The sequence below is a fragment of the Carlito syrichta genome, unplaced genomic scaffold, assembly GCF_000164805.1.
Source record: "Carlito syrichta isolate Samal-C Ts95f unplaced genomic scaffold, Tarsius_syrichta-2.0.1 Scaffold308845, whole genome shotgun sequence".
NCBI lineage: Eukaryota > Metazoa > Chordata > Mammalia > Primates > Tarsiidae > Carlito > Carlito syrichta.
Window position 1 is genome coordinate 464005 of NW_007252941.1, and position 20330 is coordinate 484334.

Sequence of the window (20330 nt, forward strand, 5' to 3'; positions counted from 1 at the left end):
GTTTAAACACATAAGAATACATAATTTTTTCTAAATAAATTCTGGGTTTTTGGGGGTTCCCCTTATATTCAGTGTCTTCCTATATAAAACAAACCTTCAACAAGGCAAAAACCAGTGTTTCAAATACCAAAATCACAGCTATGTTACTGTTCAGCAACTCCATTCAAATAAACATTAGTACTGCATTCTCAAAAAAAAAAAAAAAAATGCAGTTGAGGCACAAGTTTTCATTCTGGAAACTCTGCAACTGTTCAGACTGCCAGTCTGCTTCAACAATTTCAATCTGCCACATCTTACTTCCAACAGGTAAAGCACTCTGCTGAGAATATAAAAAGTTATAAAAAGGCAATCATAAAACATTAGATATTGGTAGGCATGTCAGCTTTTCTTCAATAAAAACAAAAAATAGCCAATGTCATCTATTTAAATAAGTATCACCTGTTAAGTATCATAGAGTGTTCCAGTTATTGAAAAAGGGCCCCTAAAAAAATCCAACTGTCACCCCTCCTGCCCCGCAACACACATTTGAGGGAAAAGTCACTTAATGTGCAAACTGGCAAAACAAATGTGGAGGAGAGGGGACTTCTTGAAATGATGTGCCCAAGTCAATTCTTAGTTTATTCTTTTACAATAGCAACTTCCAAAAGTAAAATAACCAGAGAAGTCTTAAAAAATACACCAAACAGACCTTCATCTTTGCATTCCTTTCCAAATGAACACAAAAAGTATGTACAGCATGTTTAATAATATGCAATATGCAAAAGCTTTGTGTTGCTGTTAGCAACATCTATACCCACCCACCCTCCTTATTCACAAGTGTACCTCTATCTACTAGACACAATTACATCACTAAGCCTGTTAGTTTGAGAGGGTCTTAAACTTGTTAAAACTGGAAAATCTTTGTATAAGGGCTCCACTCATTTGACGTGAGGCTATAGACTTCCACCGTATTCAGAAATTCATTGCCATCAAATCCTCCCACTGCATAAATGGTGTTCCCAACAGTTGTGATCCCAGCATTGCTCCTCGGCGAAGTCATATTCCCCATCATCTTCCATTCATTTCTAGCTGGGTCATACATTTCCACACAACTGATGGCATGAGAACCATCAAAGCCACCACCTACAAAAAGTTTTCCTAAAAGAAAAATGAAACAGGGTCAACCTAAGGAGGCTAAAATATAATAAGGTAAAAGAAAAAAATTCCCCACATCTGTCTTTTGTTTAAAAATCAGTGTGTAGCCCAGGCTCGGTGGCTCAGCCTGTAATCTCAGCACTTTGGGAGGCTGAGGCAAGTGGACTGCCTGAGCCTGCAGGTTCAAGACCAGTCAGGGCAACCTGGCGAGACCTCATCTCTACAGTAAGTCAAAAATTAGCCGTGCCTGGTAGTGCAATGCCTGTAGTTCCGGCTACTTGGAAGGCTGAGGTGGAAGGATCGCCGGATCCCAGCTGGTCAATGCTGGGGTGGCCATGAGTGTGCCACTGTACTCCAGCCTGAGCAACGTAGTGAGAATCCAACTCAAAAAAACAAAAACCAAAACCCACTGTATGTTTAAAAATAAATAAATAAAAATAAATGCCTGTTTATTTTGCCAAAAAATATTTATGAAATGCCTACTAATGAGGCAAGCACTCTAGAGGTGCTGGAGATACAGAGTGAATCAAATCAATAAAAACTATTCCCACATGGACTTAGACAACTTAAAAGGGAGAAGGGGAAAAAGCAATAGCAGCATCTAAATAGAGTGCAATTGTTACAACAATTCTATGTGGCAATTAATATTGTTTCACAGCTGAAAAAAAGAGGCAAAAAGAAGTTGGGCAAATTGCAAGATGTAGCTAAGTGCCAAATCAGACTTTTTGTATCAGCCCAGTGCACAGAACTGAAACTCAAAAGAAGTTATAAGAAAGACTTCAGATAAATGAAAAAAAATTCTATAGTATTCCAGTTAACTATGTAAGATTTTGGTATAGAAATTTCTTCTGGAAGCAGTTATGACTATTTTCAAAACTATATGCAGAACAATAAATAGTTAAATTATTTTCAGATAAAATGTTAGCATTAAATAACTACCTTAGAAAATATTGTATTACTGATCCTCAAATTCACTATTTTCTCATCTGACCATCACTTAACCAACCTGCATCCATGTATCTGTAATGTACACGGACAAGGTCACAGGCAGCTGAATGCTCCATGCCACTGGGTTACTTGTTACTGTGTTTACACATAAGCTTTCACTAGTTGAGTCATAAACCTAAGATTCAGCTTAGTTCCAAAAACAGTAACTTTTTAATTATAATTATATAACTAGACATTAAGTCAATAAAATAGATGTGGAAAGCTGTGTCTACATAAATTGAAGTTTTTTTTGGTTTTGACTTTAGTCTCACTCCATTGCCCAGACTGGAGTGCAGTGACACGCCCACAGCCACCCCAGCATCGACCTGCTGGGCTCGGGCGATCCTTCTGCCTCAGCCTTCCAAGTAGCCGGAATTACAGGTGCACATGCCCGACTAACTTTTTTTTTTTATTACGAGGTCTCACCAAGTTGCCCGGGCTGGTCTCGAACCTGCGGGCTCAGGCAATCCACTTGCCTCAGCCTCCCAAAGTGCTGGGATTACAGGCTAAGCCACTGAGCCCGGCCCATAAATTGAAGTTTAATGCTTCAGAAATACTTTTTTCCTTAAGTCGAAGTCTCTCAAGTCGAAGTCTCTCTGTCACCCAGGCTGGAGTGCAGTGGCATACTCAGGGCCACCACCACCTCGACCTCCTAGGCTCAGATGATCCTTCCACCTCAGCCTTTTAAGTAGTTGGAACCACAGGTGCAAGCCACCATGTCTGGCTGTTTTGTTTTGTTTTTAATTGTAGAGATGAGGTTTTGCCAAGTTGTCCAGCCTGGTCTCGAACCCCTGGGCTCATGTGATTCTCCCGCCTTGGCATCCCAAGCACTGGAATTATAGATGTGAGCTACCACACCTGGCCAGAATTTTGAACAAAATCTTGTCACTTCACCCTCCAAATCCCAACGCTCACCATTAAGAACAGCTACACCAGCTCCTCGCCTAGCCACATTCATGGGTGCAATTAAAGTCCAGGTGTTATTTTCAGGATTGTAACGTTCTACTGTGTTCAAGCAATTCCAAGACTCTGCACCTCCAATTATGTACAAATAACCACCAAGCTCACAGACTGCAGATTGATGTCTTCCTATATATTTAAAAAAAAAAAAGCAAACCAAGATTGCCACATATTCCTAAACTGTAACTGTGTACTATACATACAATTGATTAGAAAGTCTTTTAATAAAAACTTTAAAGAAAAGAAAATCAACTTACGTATGTTAAGAGGAGCACAGCTTGTCCACGACTTTGTTATAGGATCAAACACATCACAGTTTTTCAGTCCTTTTTGACCATATGGATCAGAGCCACCAACAATATATAATTTTCCATTCAGGGCACACACGCCTATTTATGTACAAAATAAAGTCACATATTGATAATTTATCCTATTTAAATACTGGCATGTCAGAAGAAAAAGGTTATTACCTGCATTACAACGATTAGTTCTCAATTCTGGAACAGGAATCCAGTCATCTATGTTTGGATCATACATCTCTCCACAACTCAGGTCATCTGAGTGGCCGTTTGACCCACCTACCACATAGAGCTGGCCCTGTGCCAAAAGTGAGAGGTAAGAATTTCTGCCATTCTAAAGGTATGAGAAGAAAACTAAACATGGGTTGTTTCTGCAACGTCATGTGCGTACCATTAGTACAGCCATTTGAAATCGAGCTCTTGGTGTTCTCATGGGAGCAAGAAAGGACCAATGATCTGTATATGGATCATAGCATTCAACTGTTCGAAGACATTCCTCTCTGTTATAACCACCTGGTAAAAGAACCACAAAGATTTATATTTAAAATGTTAAATTCAACCAGCGTTTCTAGGGTAGTGGGTTTAAGTAACCTGCACAATGATAAAAGGTATTAAAGCTTTTTAAGGACCCATTAGTTGATGTTTTAATGAAGTGCTTGTACTAGCTTAAAAAGTAACATCATCAATGTGAGTAAACTGCTTAGTCTTGGCTTGAAAATTAGGAAAAATTTACCCACTTTATTTTTAAAAAATTACAAACAGACATTGAACTGAACATTAGGTATATTTGATAGTATTTACTTATAAATTCCCTGTCTTCTTGGAATGCCATGGAAGAAGGCAAAGTTGGCATCTCACAACAAAGTGTAAATGCCTGTCCACAAACTTAGCTAGCGAATGCTACTGATAAATCACTCATTCTTCTGTTCTCACCTGCAGCAATGAGCTTTCCATTCATCTCTGCTGTGCCCAGACCAGATCGTGCATACTGCATAGGTGACATGGGCTTTTCTATTAGCTCATCTGGTTGCATCTCAAAGCTTAAACTCTTACTTAGTTTAGGAGTACTTGTTGGCGAGCTCTGTGGGCTGTTTCTCCCATGAAGGAAAATGACACAGAGTATACCATCCAGCACAGCCAGGCACAAGTATGTGTTATCTGTAATCACAAGAGTTCCATGTTTAAGATGTAATTATTATTACTTTTGGTTGCTGTATGATCCTGAATTGAACTCCATGGTCTCCAGATCCCAGACTGGAATAATCTGCTATTGTTTTCCAAATTCTGAGCCTTTCCCCCCTCAAATAGTCAATTTAAAAGGATTAAATTGACAACACTCCTTAAAAATAGATAAATTGAAGGCAATCTGGCAAGTGTCATATACTTACTCGAAGTCTTTTCTGAAGCAATGATTTTCCACTCATGCTTAGGGCTTTGTACTGTAGCATTTGGAGAAGAGAGACATCCAGTGGAACTGCTACTTATCTGCTTATGGCCATTCTCACGTGGTGGCTTTTTCTGCAAAATCAAAAGGTAGCTACAGAAACCTAGCCAAAGACCACACCTGCTGTACCTCTGTTCCTGAACTATTCCACAACACTGAGTACCTTCAATACTCAATGCAAAAACAGTGAGTATCTTTTACCTATGTATGACATTCATAGCACACTAAATTTTACACAAACCAACACTTTCCAACTGACAAATTACTGGCATGCTTCCATCTCTACTTAATAACGAAACAACTACACCTACACAATTAGCCTGGTCAGAAAAAAGCTCAATTAATTCAAAAAAATGTTGTAAATCAAGTATCAGAATGATACTTCAATAAAGGAAAAAAACAAAAACCTATAATCCACGTTAAGTCCACAGACTTTATGTTTAGACTCTTCCAAAAGATGTTATAAACTTAAAATGGCACGAATTAACAGAGAATACATTTAACTCACTGTCTTCATGAAACTGTCAAGGCTAAATAAATCATATGTACAGGTATCTTTCATACAATGCCAGCAAAAAATGAGATTTATTCAGTCTCTATGAAAGCACTTTACAGGAAAAAAGTGACAATTACAAGAAAGACTTAAAGGATATTTTAGGGCTACCTTGTAGGCATTATAGAGTGGTTTTCTTTTTACACAAACTACATCAAAACAAAAAAAAAAAAACTGAAATCAGAAAGGAAACATTACTAAAGGAACCAGATATTACAAAAGTAGACTATACAGGGACAGTAAAAGGGAGAAATGGGCAAAGTTGTGCATTTCTAAATGATTACAAGAGAACTATATACATGTATTCTCAAATATGAGTTTTCTTTAATGGTTTCTTTACAATTTACTTTAGCCCATGACAATTCCAAAGGATATGATCATATGGCATTGGAAGAGTCAAGAGTACCCTGAGATGAACTGCCAAGTCAGCAGGTACCATGTTCAATACCTGGCCAAATCTGCTCATCCACTTATTCTGGTCCAGAGGGGCAGACTACACGGATAGATAAGATTTCTAGCAGGAATTTTTGTTGCTTAATGGAAGCAAAAAGCCATATACAAGTAATAGAGAAAGGCTTTAATAGCTACTTGAGCTATTAAAATACTATTAAAAGTCAGGTCTGGACCAGCCAGTGTGGTTACATCACATGTAAGCTATTTTGAGAAAAGGCAGGGAATGTACCTTGTGGCTATCACTGAATTCAAGTTTGACATTTTATTGTGTACCTAAGTATTATTAGGCACTTTATTCACATCTCTTTTAATCCAGGGAGGGTGAAACTATCTCTTCATTTTATAGGTAAAAATATTAAACTCAGAAGACATGAACTGCCTAAGGCAATACAGATAAAGATTAGGAATTTTGAAAATAAGCTCCACCTTTATTATACTATGACATACTGTATCACAGTACACAAATACTAGGAATAAAAAATAAGGTTATCTGCTATTATGAATCACAAGGTACATAAAAACCCCAATCCAATCTGTGGGAAGAAGGGGTCCAAATTATCACAAATGGTGATGACTGCATCGAAGTTGTACTGTAGTAAAAAAATTGTTCTAATGTGCACATTATAATTGAGAGAAAATAACTTGAATGAGAAAGGCACTGTAACAATGAAGAAAACAAGCCTAATATAGAAATGCTAGTTAACTCCTTTATATGTAAGATATCCCTAAACTTTGTTTTACGTGACCTCAAGAGAAAGATTTGACAATTTAGTTTTGTCTTCCTTCAAACTTTCTCCTACCTTCATTTTTACAACATGATTAGATTCTAATTGTCTCCCAACTTTTTTGATGGCTTCCTCTCAACTTCCTTTTCCTATTTCTGAAGCCTAATGTGTGCCCACCTCATCCTTTTTACTTCATGATCTCTAATCATGGCACCACGTTTGTGTTTTTTTTTTTTGAGTCGGAGTCTCACTTTGTCATCCAGGCTGGAGTACAGAGGCTCGCTCACGGCCACCACAGCCTCGACCTGCTGGGCTCAGGTGATCCTTCAGCCTCAGCCTTCCAAGTAGCTGGGACCACAGACGTACCACGCCTGGCTAATTTTTGTATTTATTGTAGAGATGAGGTCTTACAAAGTTGTCCAGGCTGGTCTTAAACCCGTGGACTCAGGCAGTCCTCCCACCTCTGCATCCCAAAGTGTTGGGAATACAGGCATGAGCCACCACACCTGGCCTCGTGGCACCACATTCTCAGTCACACATCAGAATCCCACTCATCCTCAAATGATTCCTTTTTTCTAATCTAAGTAATCACTAAGGCCAGCTAAGTTGACTTTTGTAAATATGAATGTCTACTTACAGACATAAATAAAGAATCCATCTTTTCTCCTTCATGCCCTTAGATTAAGACTATCATTTTTTAAAAAAACCTGAGATAATGCTGCAATATTCTACAAATCGGTCTCACAAGCTTTTATCTACTCTCTGTGCCTAGTTATCTACTCTCTGTGCCTAGTACAAAGCAACAATTCTGTAAAGTAAAATAAACCCCACAAATCAGTTGGGATCCCAAGCCCAGAGACTTCCACTTAATAGTTATACTATTCCCCAATTTTTCACTATTATTGAGGTTGTGAAAAGAACCTGTTCCTGTCACTCTACTCTCTTATCTAAAATTCTGTGAAGGCTTCCATTCTATGAAGCCCCATTCAGGTAGCATTTATCTGCTTTCCCACTCTTAAGACCTAGAATTCTAAGAGAATCATCCTTGCACAGATATTCTTTGCCATCTGACATCTCTCCTTCTATCTGCTACACAAACTCCTCTAAATTCTAAGACTGCTCAGAAGTTGCCTTTTCTGTGAAATATCCCTGGTTTCTCTTCTGCTTCCACTGTGCCCTCTCCTTTAGGCCTTCTGTAGATACTTCTTATAGTCTGTATTGTTTTACCCACTCTTATAAAGCACAAGCTGAGAACTGTCTCTTACACATTTTTGTGCCATCATACCAAACATCACAGCCTGCCACTAATTATTGGGCACTCTTCCTCTGCTTGCTGAAAAGGTACTTTGAAAATGTTAACTTTAGCCAGGCTTGGTAGCTCAGCCTGTAATCCTGTGCTTTGGGAGGCTGAGGTGATTGGATTGCCTGAGCCCACGGGTTCAAGAACCACCTGGGCAACTTGGCGAGACCTCATCTCTACAATAAATCAAAAATCAGCCGGGCATGGTAGCGTGCGCTAGTAATTCCAACTACTTGGAAGGCTGTGGTGGAAGGATCGCCGGAGCCCAGCAGGTCAAAGCTGCGGTGGCCGGAAGTGGCCACTGCACTCCAGTCTGGGCGACCGAGTGAGATTCCAACTCAAAAAAAAAAAAAAAAGAAAATGTTAACTTAAAATATTTAGAGTTAAGAGGGAAAATACCCTAAATATTAAAAAATGCTCAAACGTAAACAAGCTCTCAACTAATTCAAATCCAAAAACTCTTTAGAAAATACAGTTACTTGGCCACTATTGCCAAAGGACACCACAGAGTGCTAAACATAACCATATAGACTACTACAGAGACCGCCATTTACTATCTGGTTTTTAAAGAGAAACATCCCTTAATCTGGGTTGACTCAGACTACTTCACAGCATATCTCTCATAAATACGATGTTGAGCTAAAGGCAAAATTAAAAAAAAAAAAAACATACTGGATGACCATTTATGCAAAATTTTCAAACTAATCTATTGTGTCAGAAAGTGGGATAATGGTTTCCTTTGGGGCAGTGGTTGGGAAAGGACAAGAGAAAGGCCGCCAAGATACTCAAAATCTTCTCTTCCTGACATGGGTAGTATTTACACAAATGGGTTGGTACATTTCTGGTTCGTGTATTTTTCTGTATTTGCCCATAAACTAAAAAACTGTTTATTCTCTAATGTTGGTAATGTGTCTGAATAAGCATATGTTTACCCATTAAAGGTAGAGAAAAAAATGAAATTAGATTTTATGAAAGACCAAATAACTCACTTGGATCAGCACAATGGAACTCTACTACATTTTAACTGATTTTTGCTCAAGAAACATCCAGATCAGGTTGTAACATATAATCACTTTAAAATTTATTACATTTTATTGTCCATCTTAACTATATCATTCCTAATTTCAAATAGGAAAGCTCAGCAATTAAGGAACAACCAAAATTTCTTTCATAGCCATCAACAATTTAACACTCAGCACCTTTTTAAGAAATTAGGTCTATACTTGTTGCAAAAAATTTATTTTTTAAAATTTTACCAAAATAACAAATAATTTCTACATTGTTTCATTTTATTGGCCCCTTTTCCTACTACTTGAAAATCCTACTTTATAAGAAAAAAAATCTAAATAGGGTTTCCTAATTTGTTAATATCTTTTCGTGTGATAAAAATGCTATAACTCTAAGATATGCCTGGTTTCTCCCAAAAATGTTTGTTAGTTATACCAATGAAATTGGTTCACTTTCCTTTATTAAAGGAAAATTTCAGTATGCTATAAGATTTCTCTAGTCATATTTTAACCTGAGGTTACCTCAGACTGTGCAATGTGTACCTGCACAAACTGAATGTGGTCATCATCACTGCCAAACACCTCAGCCTGTCCATCTAGTAGGTTCCCATCAAGCAGCTTGTGATCAGCTGAGTAGTACAAGGTTTGAACCTGCAAAACAGCAACAGAACACCCATGTGGCTACGGTCACCATGGCTACTCCACTAGTATGCAGATTACACACACGCCTCAAGGTAACCTCCAGTGTGCTTCTTGAGCTTCTTGACATGTTACTGTGGCAGGATCCCGAAGTAAAGAAAAATACATGTCATGGTGGTAAAAATTTAAAAAACAAAACAAAAAACCCCAACAAAATTAAATACAAAATCTTCCAATACTGGCTGAAGAATCCTTGGCTTGACTGGCTTGAAAGAAATCTTCATTTTTTTCAAAGATTCTATAATATAGCACTAAGAAAAAAGGCACTAGTACAACATATAGACTCCTAATATACATATTTACAATAAAATACTAAATGCAGTTTAACACCTTTGAAGATAAATGGTCTGATTTGCATCAACATTATTTCCCTTCTACAGGTAATGTCAAGAAAAACAGAAAAAAACCAATGCAAAAATTCAAGCAAGCTGTAGTTATCTCCCTTGACAGATGCAAATATAAGACTGCATCTGATTTTCAAGTGGGAATGCAAACAGAATTTCAAGATTGTTAGCCTTTTTAGAACATCTTGATGACAGCGTTTTTGCAGGCTTAACAGATGTGGTAAACCTTTATAAAGAAACTCTGAAAATCTTAAGTGGAGAGAGAAACTTGAAGTTACTCCACTGCTCCACCTGTATACTTTTAATTCCCATCATTTCTCCATCAACTTTGTTTTTTCTTGTGTATTTTTAAAAAGTAGCCCAAGTTAAGTGAGAGACTCATATGTATGAACAACACCATTGAAAAACACAAAGCTTTAAAGATAAGAATCCTGTAAAGGAGTAAACACCATTAAATCATCATCGTTCTCTGCCCACAGCGGATTTTTTCTTAGGAGAACTGGGGCAGGACTGCTGCTTCTTTACGTGTCAATACACTTGAGGTTTCTTCTTGTTTCTTCAGTCTTGGGTATCCTAGTTTTGTTAATAAACCTATGGGGAGATAAATCAATGGGGAGGAACAACCATTAGAAGCTTTTACCTAATTGTCAAATTTAAAGCAAAAACCTGTGAAGAAAAATTAAGAATCTACAGAAAATTTCAGTATCACCTCCCATTTCTAAAGCAAATTACATGCTACTTTAAAGAAAGTTAACAGCACATAATAAGCAAAGAAATAAAAAAAGAAAAGCAGAAGACCAAACTGAACAGTTCATTCAGCTCACCTGGACACCCCCCCTGTTTCTCAGCTTAAGGGTACCTATAGCAAAATTTAAATTCTTTAGGGTCATGGTTATAAAATAAAAGTGAAAGGGAATCCTTGATGTTATAGCAAAATAATTTTTAAAAATTGTTACATCCCATTTACTTTAAAACTAACCTCTTCCATCAGCTCTTCCAGACTGTCTCCATTCTCCCAGATGCTACGCTGCACCCAGTTGATTACCTTTGTATATAATTTGCCATTGCTGGGCAAGCAAACATTATCTTCAAGCATCACCTCCAACTAGAATTGGGAAAAACAATGACACACAGATCAGTGCTGAACTTCTAGCTGTCAGCTTAATTCACAATTTCATAATGAAGCTGTCATAGATGCCTAACTGCATTCCATACGTTTACTCTAATATAAGGAAATTAGTAACCAAAACAAAGAAAGTAAACAAACTGGTAGGCAGAAAACCATTACAATGCTAAGAATAATAATAAAATTTCAATGTATTATCAAGGTGCTTACTCCCTTGCTTCAAACATGGACAAAGATTCTGTGCCTGAAACTAGACAGTGCATAACTGTTTATAGACTTTACTCCTTACCTTTAGCCTTGGAAGCTTAAGAAACTCCTCCTCTTCTGAAATTTGTAACAAATGCTCCTGAATATAAGCATCAACCTTATTCAACAAACGGGAGTCTCCCATACAACTTGCAAAATTTCGGTACGAGATGCAGCTGGTAACATCCATTCTAGATAGTAAATAATCACCACAAACCTTGGAAAAGAAATACAAGAGTGCCAACACTTCTGTGTTTTACTCAACAAAAACTATAACGTTCAATATATAAACACTATGGGATGATATAAAGATGAATAAAAAAATCAACCTTAATACAATTTAATAGTGGAAATAACATACAAATGATAAACATCAAAGTATGTCATACAAGTGTTTAAATTGCTTAAAGAGAGATGCAACAAGTTGAAATGCTATGTAAATTCAGATAAGCATTCTCAACTAGAATTAAATTAAGGCTTCCTCTAAACTGGGGGCAACAGGAGAGAAGATGTTAATGCTTAATGCAGACAGAAAGAGGGAAGATGCTGCAGTTTAATTTGGCTGGAGAAAAGGTAAGACAACAAAGAAATTATTTTGGAAAAACAGCAACTACATTAGGGAGTACCTGGAAGCTAAACTCAGGGATATGTGCTGTAAATCATAGAATGATTTTTGAGCAAAGGAGTGGCATTAGAAGATGGGCCAGCATACCAAACTTTTTCTTAAAGGGCCACAGAGCATTCTGGACTGTGGCCCACACTGTCATAACTGCTCAATTGTCCTGTAGCTGGAAAGCAGACACAGATCACATGTAAATGAATGCACATAGCTATGTTCCAGTAAAACTTTATAAAAACAAGCTTTAGTTGGCCTATAGCCTGCAGTCTACTGACCACCTCCCATATTAGAGGATTAAATGTCTTTTCCAATGAATTACTAAATACCTCTCACTGGCATTAAATTCTAGAAGGAATACTTTTAAAGAAGCCAGGAAGAGTAGGAGAATAGAGAATAGAGGATATAAGTTCATTAGCTCTTGAGAAACACAGATGAATATTTTAATTCATGCTATCAGTGATGACATAGCCACCCTGAGAGAGAAGGTAGATGAAAGAGCAAGACTTTAGCCCAAATTATCTTTGAGAGGAGGTATGATAACATATTGACTATTGAGGGAACAAAGGGTATTTTCATATTCTTGAGACTAACTAAATGTTTTATGACCAATTCTGCATTCTGAGCACACGAAATCAAACTCCAGAAGCAACAGTGATTCCTTGTGTCCTACTTCTGATACTCTACCTGCTTTACTCGGTCCATCTTCAGTTTTTTTGCTGCAGAATAAACATCTTTCACTAATTCCTTATCAGCTTTCAACCTATTAAAAAAAAGTTCTTTATCATTTATAATACCAAAGACTTAAAACACAGAGACTTAATCTAAATATATTTAGAGATATTTAATATCTGACGACAGTCCCTAATTATATGGTTTACTTCAAAGTACTTACTGAGCAGTGTAGGCGTAATTCAGTAAGACTTCAACAGCTTCTGGATTGAGATCATCAAATTTAACATGAGAAACTCTATGAGGATCACTATCACTATTAAAGATTTCAAATAAATAGGGACTGCAGCAAGCCAGTACTGCTCTGTGTGCTAACATTTCATGACCACAGACCTGAAATTACGAAGAATTAGAATTAGAAGTATTATAGATTATGTACATCTCTAGTTACTTACTACATCAGACTCCTTTATTTTACATTTCTAGATAAAGCATTCTTTTTAAAAAATCATTTCAGCCAGGCTCAGTGGCTCAGCCTGTAATCATAGTGCTTTGGGAGGCCGAGGTAAGTGGATTGCCTGAGCCCGCGGGTTCAAGACCAGCCCAGGCAACTCGGCAAGACCTTGTCTCTACAATAAATAAAAAATTAGCCGGGTGTGGAAGCGCGTGCCTGTAGTTCCAGCTATTCGGAAGGCTGAGGCAGAGGGATCGACAGAGCCCAGCAGTGCAACGCTGGGGTGGCTGTGAGTGTGCCATGGCACTCCAGCCTGGGTGACAGAGTGAGACTCCAACTCAAAAAAAAAAATCGTTTCATTAAAGGCCTATGAAAAAAGAAAATAAGCAAATTTAAGTAGTTATGGCTTTTAGTAAAAGTTCACCTCTGTAAGTTTTCAATTAAGTTTTAAATACCTGAAGTCTAACATCACAGAATTGGCCACTTTTCCTCAGGGCATTTAATTTAGCAACAGAAGACTCAATAAAATTTTCATCTTCAAACATCAGATATCCATTGGGAATCATTTTTCCTTATAAATTTGGCTAAATGACAAAAAGAGAGATGAATTACTTCACTTGCAAATGGTGGTTTTAAAATGTAATGTTAAAGAGTAACACAGTATCTTATTCTCAAATTCCATCCCATAAACAATACATAAAAACTTTATCAGACAAAATCTTTATCAGACAAAATCACTGGCACTGAATATCCAAGTCTTTGTTTCCCCATACTTTGGTCGCAGATCTTTTTAAGGATTCATACAGAAGTAAGTATCACAAGAATTTTGGTCAGGTTCCCATGCCTGTTAGCACATCCATTCTTAAGGCAATGAATGAAACTCCGTCCTGCCCAAACCCATATAATGAGTTAACTTAAAAGTATAGGATGTGAAGTAGCCATCATGTGTTTCCTTGGAAGTAGACTCCTGTCAATCCTTTACTCACAAATGAGAAAACCTGTCATTTATCTCAGTCCTACCCTTTTACAGTTTCCTTCAAAGGCTCCCAATTTGACTTCTTAAAAATTATATATAATTGAGATTTACAAGTGGAAAATTGCCGCATTTCTTCCTCCTTTGCCTAAAATACACACTTAAACGTCTGATAAGTCTTGTCACTGTTATCTGCCAAATGATTTATATAAATGTTCCAAAATATATAAGGTAGAGTGATTAAAAAAGATGAACTTATATTCTGTCCTTTTTGTAAGTTCTATATATTCTAAATCACTTATCAGATCATATAATAGAAACTTATTTGTATTTCACCTTTATTTGTAAACAATTGACTACTTACTATACAAAATGCATTATAAAAAGCAAGAGATTTCAGTTTGAACAGCTGATTTACTTAAAGTCAAAATCAAAGAAAAATATGAAAATGTTTTTCATGTTCATATTCAAATGATTGATGGCTTCTCTGCCTTATAAAATCATATTCAAGCGACTACTGACTTCTCAAAAATTGTGAAAGGCTGTTACTGTACTCTGACAATCCTCAGAAAAACAATGTTCTTAATATTAGACCAAGTACTGAGTATTCACTTACCTACTATGTTGGTGGCAAATGTATTTCTGGGAACTCAAATAATCCAAGGACAAAGGAGTGTTAAAATGTAGCACTTCGTCAAGATATAAAGACAGGTAGGTGGTTGACGTGAAGGCAGATGTGTCTTGAGCTCTAATGGTGCTTCCAAAACTATCAGGCTTGAAAATGATGTAATCAAGTCCTTAAAAGCTATAGACATGAGTTTCTTCTGTGATAATGGTACATCATAATCTGTAACAATAACAAATTTAAGTTAGATATTCAAAATGATCAAAGACTGCCACTGACTTAGGCAGAGCAGATAATGCCAAATAAGTCCTGATCGTCAAGAGATTTTGGGGTAAACAGCAAAAATATTCACATCACATTAAAAAAAGGAACACAAATGCAATTATACATTTTTCACTTCAGGTGAGCTGGCGAGGGGAGAGAACAGTCCCTCCCCGGAGGGCAAGAGCTAATCATTTTTTGTTTTATTGTTTAAGTGGGATATAAAAGCACAAGAATTGTAGAATATAATTCCAATATAAATATCGGTTAACTCTAATATTCGTTACTATTAGCTTCCAACAACACAGTCTTTAGAAGCCAGGAAGCAACTTTTGGGCATTATTCCCAAACATGTATATAATGTTACAAACTAGATATACTGTTCCTCAAAATGAGCACTTCATGTCCCAGCCTCTGTAACCATTCAAGTGATTTTCTCTACCTCCAATGCCAGATGAAATCTTACAGCCCCAGAGCCTCTCCCAGTTGGGAAGCAGTTTTTCCTCCTCAGTTAGTCTAGTCTGCGCTGTACATCTATGTACTTGCTCATCTTTCTTGATTCATAGGCAAAGCCTCTGTCTCGTTAATCTTTTATATTCAACCTATTTTCCCCTTACCAGAACTAACCTAGAAACTTGAACATAAAGATGAGAAAATACTGGTGCCTGTGTTTTGCCTAATCATTTATTCATACAGAGTAATAAACTACCAGCCGGACCCGGTGGCTCAAGCCTATAATCCTAACACTTTGGGAGGCCTAGGTGAGAGGATTGCCTGAGTCCACGGTTTTGAGACCAGCCTGGGCAATATGGTGAGACCTTGTCTCTACAATAAAATCAAAAAATTAGCCAGGCGTGGTGGCACATGCCTGTGGTTCCAGCTGCTTGGAAGGCTGAGGTGGAAGGATCGTCTGAACCCAGCAGGTAGAGGCTGCAGTGGCCATGAGCGTGCCACTGCACTCCAGCCTGGGCCACAGGGTGAGACTCAGACTCAAAAATAAAAAGTAATAAACTACCCGTGAGATAATTCTTGTTTAAGATAATCAGTCCTCCTACCTATTCCTTTCCCCTCATTTTCACGTGTTATCAATTACCAGTGTCAAATTCAGATGGTACTTATTTTTTAATTATCTGAACTGCTATTAGAGAAACCAGAACTAAGTAAGAAGTTATCTGAGATATATGTATTTGAAATATGTGCAAATATATCCTTTTTTTAATGAATGTCTATCTTTAAATTACCTGGATTTGCCTTATACATCAAATTCACAATGCTAAACCTGACAAATATGTCAAAATGAATAATCACTTACCACAGGACTCCAAATGCAGGCCGGCCTAGTTCTAATTCAACAAACCTATTGTGTTAAGCTCAACATGTGCCCAACCTATAAGAGGGATGGATCTCATAAGTCCTAACAGGTTTCTCCATAACTTAGGTTTCATATCAAGGAAACCCAAAAACTCCAACTCAGGTTGAGATTGTTGTGAATGCTAAACCCTGCATCAAAACTGTATCACAGCATTATATAATATTGATTTCCTCTGCTCCACCTTTTATCTAGGTTGGTTAATTCAGCTTTTTCTAAGAAACTAGTTCTAACAATTTCCAAATTTACAAATTCTATGTCACAGAGAACACACTATCCTAAAGAAAAATGCAAACATTTTCAGCGAAGACCTGGCTCAAACTAAGAAAATCTTAGTAAATATGGTATATGTTTGGGGGGGGGGCACAACCCACAGGCATAGCTGGCAACTCCTGACTTCAGTTTCATAAGCTGATCTTAAAACAAGGGCAAGGGAGGAGGAACCCCCATGCAAACTATGTTACATTGAAACTCATCCTCTAAAAAGCCCAAAACATAATATGGATATTTTTAAGCATTTTAAACTTTGTCCAGTTGTTTGACTGCTATTTACTTGTAAATTTGTCTTTAGCCAAGAATTAAAAATGGCATCTATTTATCGTATTTGACAAACTGAATGTTCTACCATAAGTTTATTTTGGAAACAAAAAATAGATGGTTAAAATTACTACAGTTCTTGAAGAGACCATTGGAGAATTTTTGGAGCAACTCAGCATACAAATTTGTACAATATTATTAAGAGTTTTGCAATAGAGTAAGTCCTCCTACATTTAGTACTTGATTTTTAGTACATCAGGGTTATGAGCCTCATCTCTTTAATAGCTACTGATCAGGGTAAAAAACTTACTTGATTTTAAAAGCTAGCCCAAGTCCAGATGGCATTTAAGTTAATGCAAACTTACTTTATTCAATTACTGTCCTCATATACCATACACCACCTACTCATACCAACTCCCAAGTTCGAAGGGCACCAGATCAACTCTTGCCTATAAAACCATGTTTTTGAAAGTTCACATTTACTTTCATTAAAGCCTGGACAAATCAAGAGTTTTAAATCAACCCCCAAATTCACAGGAGATCTTATTTGGTCTATAAAACTCAAGGACGATAACTAGTGGAATTTAAAAAAAAAAATGATGAAAATATTTTCCTTTGAAAATCCAGACCATAAGCCCAAACATCCCAGAGTCATATAAGAATATAAAACTTAGAATTTTGGGGGGTATTTAAAATATACTTTCAATTAATCCACTTTTAAAATGAAACTGGGATCAAATACAATATATTCTGATATACTTTAGTTCCTAACTATGACCAGTGCAAGGGAGACAGAAAATTCATAAATGAGTAATTAAACTGCTTTAGCAACACCCAGAAGTTCACAAGTTACCACAGCCCAGAAAGATTAGCTTAAGTGAAATATAGTTCAAACTTTTTACCAAAGAGTTTGTTAAAAAGGTAGGTACAATATGGCCTCTCTCAAAATTCTTCTCTAGCCTTCAGCAAGAGCAAGAGAAACCATTATCATCATACTTTCAAACCATCCTTTAAAAACTCAAGGCAAATCACAAATATTTAGGCTTAAAGGGAATTTTTTTTTTGAGTGGAGTCTCACTTTGTCGCCCAGACTGGAGTGCAGTGGCACACTTCCAGCCACCAAAGCCTGACCTGCTGGGCTCAGGTGATCCTTCCGCCTCAGTTTTCCAAGTAGCTGGAACCACAGGTGCGTGCCACCATGCCTGGCTAATTTTTTGACTTACTGTAGATCTTACCATGTTGCCCAGGCTGGTCTCAAACTCCTGGGCTCAGGCAATCCTCTCGCCTCTGCCTCCTTAGGTGCTGGGATCACAGGCATGATCCACTGAGCCTAGCTAAAGGCAATCCTCTGAGGGCAGTCAACTTCCACAAAGAAGCCATGAACTCCATTGTTAAAATAGAGATTTTATAATACAAAGCAAGTCAACAGATCTTTCTAAAACCAGAAGTTACAGCTTTCCAATATCACTTCTATAATCACTATCACCATCCATCTACATATATCAAAACTCACCAAACTCACTTGCTCATGCTTTTAACCTCATAGTTTTGTAATTCTTTCACTACAACACAAACATTTGTGGCACCAAACATAAGGCAGGCAGGCACAAACAAAATGGAATGCTCATAACACAAAGGAGTCAACTCAATTTCTTAGCTTTTAACACTTCACAGGTGGGCCAGGAAGACAGACAAAACAAGCTGTGAAAATACCTTCAACAAAAGGGGGAAAGATAGTATGACAGCAAATATATTCGGTTTCAATAGGTTGTAGATGCATATGGCAAATAGTGATTTTAAGGAGAGGAAGTAAGGCTGATTCTTCTTTTTTGAGGGGGAGTCCATTTATTTTATTAAGAAGGATACACATTCAATGATAATATTTAACTCTCAATAAATTTATCTAAATATTGTATTAATTGCATTGTGATAATCATATCTCAATCCAGAATCTTTCTAATTCTAAGGTTTAAACAATGCTAGGCATGGAGAGCAGATGAAGGAAGCACAGGGCGTTCTAGGAGAAATGTGGGTGATGATCAAGAGTAATGGAAGTAAAGATTCTGTATAACCATACTTATTCCTTAACCAAGGCAGGGAGGACTTGTGATATTTTAGCTCAATATGTGGCATCATTATTCAAATTGGTATCAAAATTAAAAATTCCAAGAAGCATAACAGTTGGGTTTAGCTTGCTGGATGGAGATAGGAAGGAAGGAAAATAAGAATTTGGCTTGGGATGTACTAATGCTGAGGTCGCTGCTTCCAGGTTGATATCAAAAGTATAGTAACAGTGATCTAGGTATAGGTTTAGAAACATTTACAAGGTGGTAACTTTTTACAAGATAATCATGTATTTTTTGTGTTTCTAACCAAAACCTAAAAATTGCTCCCTCACTCATAATACCTCAATTTACACTCTCTAGCAAAATACATGGTGGGGAGGACCCCCAGACTTTAAGAATTCCTACAGAATTTGACCATACAGTATAATCACACCACTAAAAGTCGATAAAATGATTTTTTAGGAGTAATTCATCTTAGACATTTAAATTTAAAAAAACTTATTTGCAAAACAACATTCACTCACCCCCTAACAAATCCTTCAAGCCAGAAAAACAAAACCCCATCTTCCAAAAGCAAGTAGCCAAAAAGATACTAATTTAAAACTAAGAATTAAAACTTGATGCTTTGTCTTGGAGAAATGTTAGAAAAACAGAACTGCAAATTACCACAATGGTTATAGGGGGGGAAAGCACCAATTAATTTAACCAGAGATTTGATCTATTAGAAAAATTCAAAAGAAAACCATTCCAAACCTCTCTTGGGTCAGTGGTTCAATTTCAGTTTACCTCCAGCTACCAAATTATAGACTTGATAAGTAAGCAGCCTGCCAGCTGGCATTAAATACTACTAGTCTCAATCCAATTCTAACGTCAGTGTTTTTACCTCATGGCCAGACTTACAAATACAATCGCTCCTTCAGCATCTTTAAGAGAGAAGTTTCAGCAGGATTCAGCCTAAACGTATTTGTCAGTATTGTTATTCCTAAATCAACGGCTGGTGCTGGGATTTTTAAAAGAAAATATGGTCTGTGGTAGTCCAGTTCATTCTGTACTTGATCACCTGTTAAAGTACCAGGCTTCCAGAATTGCCATTTACTAACCAGACACAGAGCACAACACCCAATAAGTCAAAGAACAGCTTGATGCCAGGGTGTTCGCACGCTCCATCACAGACAACAGACTTCAGGAAACAAAAATGCGCCTTTAGGTCATCTGATTTCTCCTCGTTTGAAACGCCAGCTATCTCAAACCAAGAGATTTGTCTACCACGTCCCGGGAGGGGGCCAAGTAAACGTAGTTCTAAAGTAGTGGTTCGAGTTTCCTACGTCCAACCTTCAGTCTGATACTTCCAATACCTTCCTGTCACCAGGAGCTCATAAACTGAGATCCTTTACAAAAAGCGTGGATGGACGGAAAGGAAGCAGATCTCGCCACCAACCTCCTTCGTAAAAAAGGAAGCGCGCCGCAGAGCGCCGAGCGG

The 20330-nt window shown here is 37.3% G+C and overlaps 1 protein-coding gene across 2 annotated transcripts in view; it reads right to left on the bottom strand.

Moving 5' to 3' along the window:
• Positions 1-583: 583 nt before the first annotated feature.
• Positions 584-20330, bottom strand: part of IVNS1ABP (influenza virus NS1A binding protein) — a 20396-nt gene continuing 649 nt past the window's right edge. The window contains exons 2-15 of one of the 2 annotated variants that reach the window (XM_008066108.2): positions 14609-14839; positions 13475-13603; positions 12789-12958; positions 12581-12656; positions 11321-11494; positions 10885-11010; positions 9406-9513; positions 4769-4898; positions 4314-4538; positions 3772-3893; positions 3552-3678; positions 3339-3470; positions 3037-3210; positions 584-1137 (exon numbers count right to left, since the gene is read on the bottom strand). In XM_008066108.2, the coding sequence (XP_008064299.1) occupies positions 884-1137; positions 3037-3210; positions 3339-3470; positions 3552-3678; positions 3772-3893; positions 4314-4538; positions 4769-4898; positions 9406-9513; positions 10885-11010; positions 11321-11494; positions 12581-12656; positions 12789-12958; positions 13475-13585 (1929 nt within the window). In that variant the 5' untranslated portion in view covers positions 13586-13603; positions 14609-14839 and the 3' untranslated portion in view covers positions 584-883. Of the gene's footprint in view, positions 1138-3036; positions 3211-3338; positions 3471-3551; positions 3679-3771; positions 3894-4313; positions 4539-4768; positions 4899-9384; positions 9514-10884; positions 11011-11320; positions 11495-12580; positions 12657-12788; positions 12959-13474; positions 13604-14608; positions 14840-20330 lie in introns of both variants that reach the window. The other variant, XM_021716581.1, reaches the window with a different exon arrangement.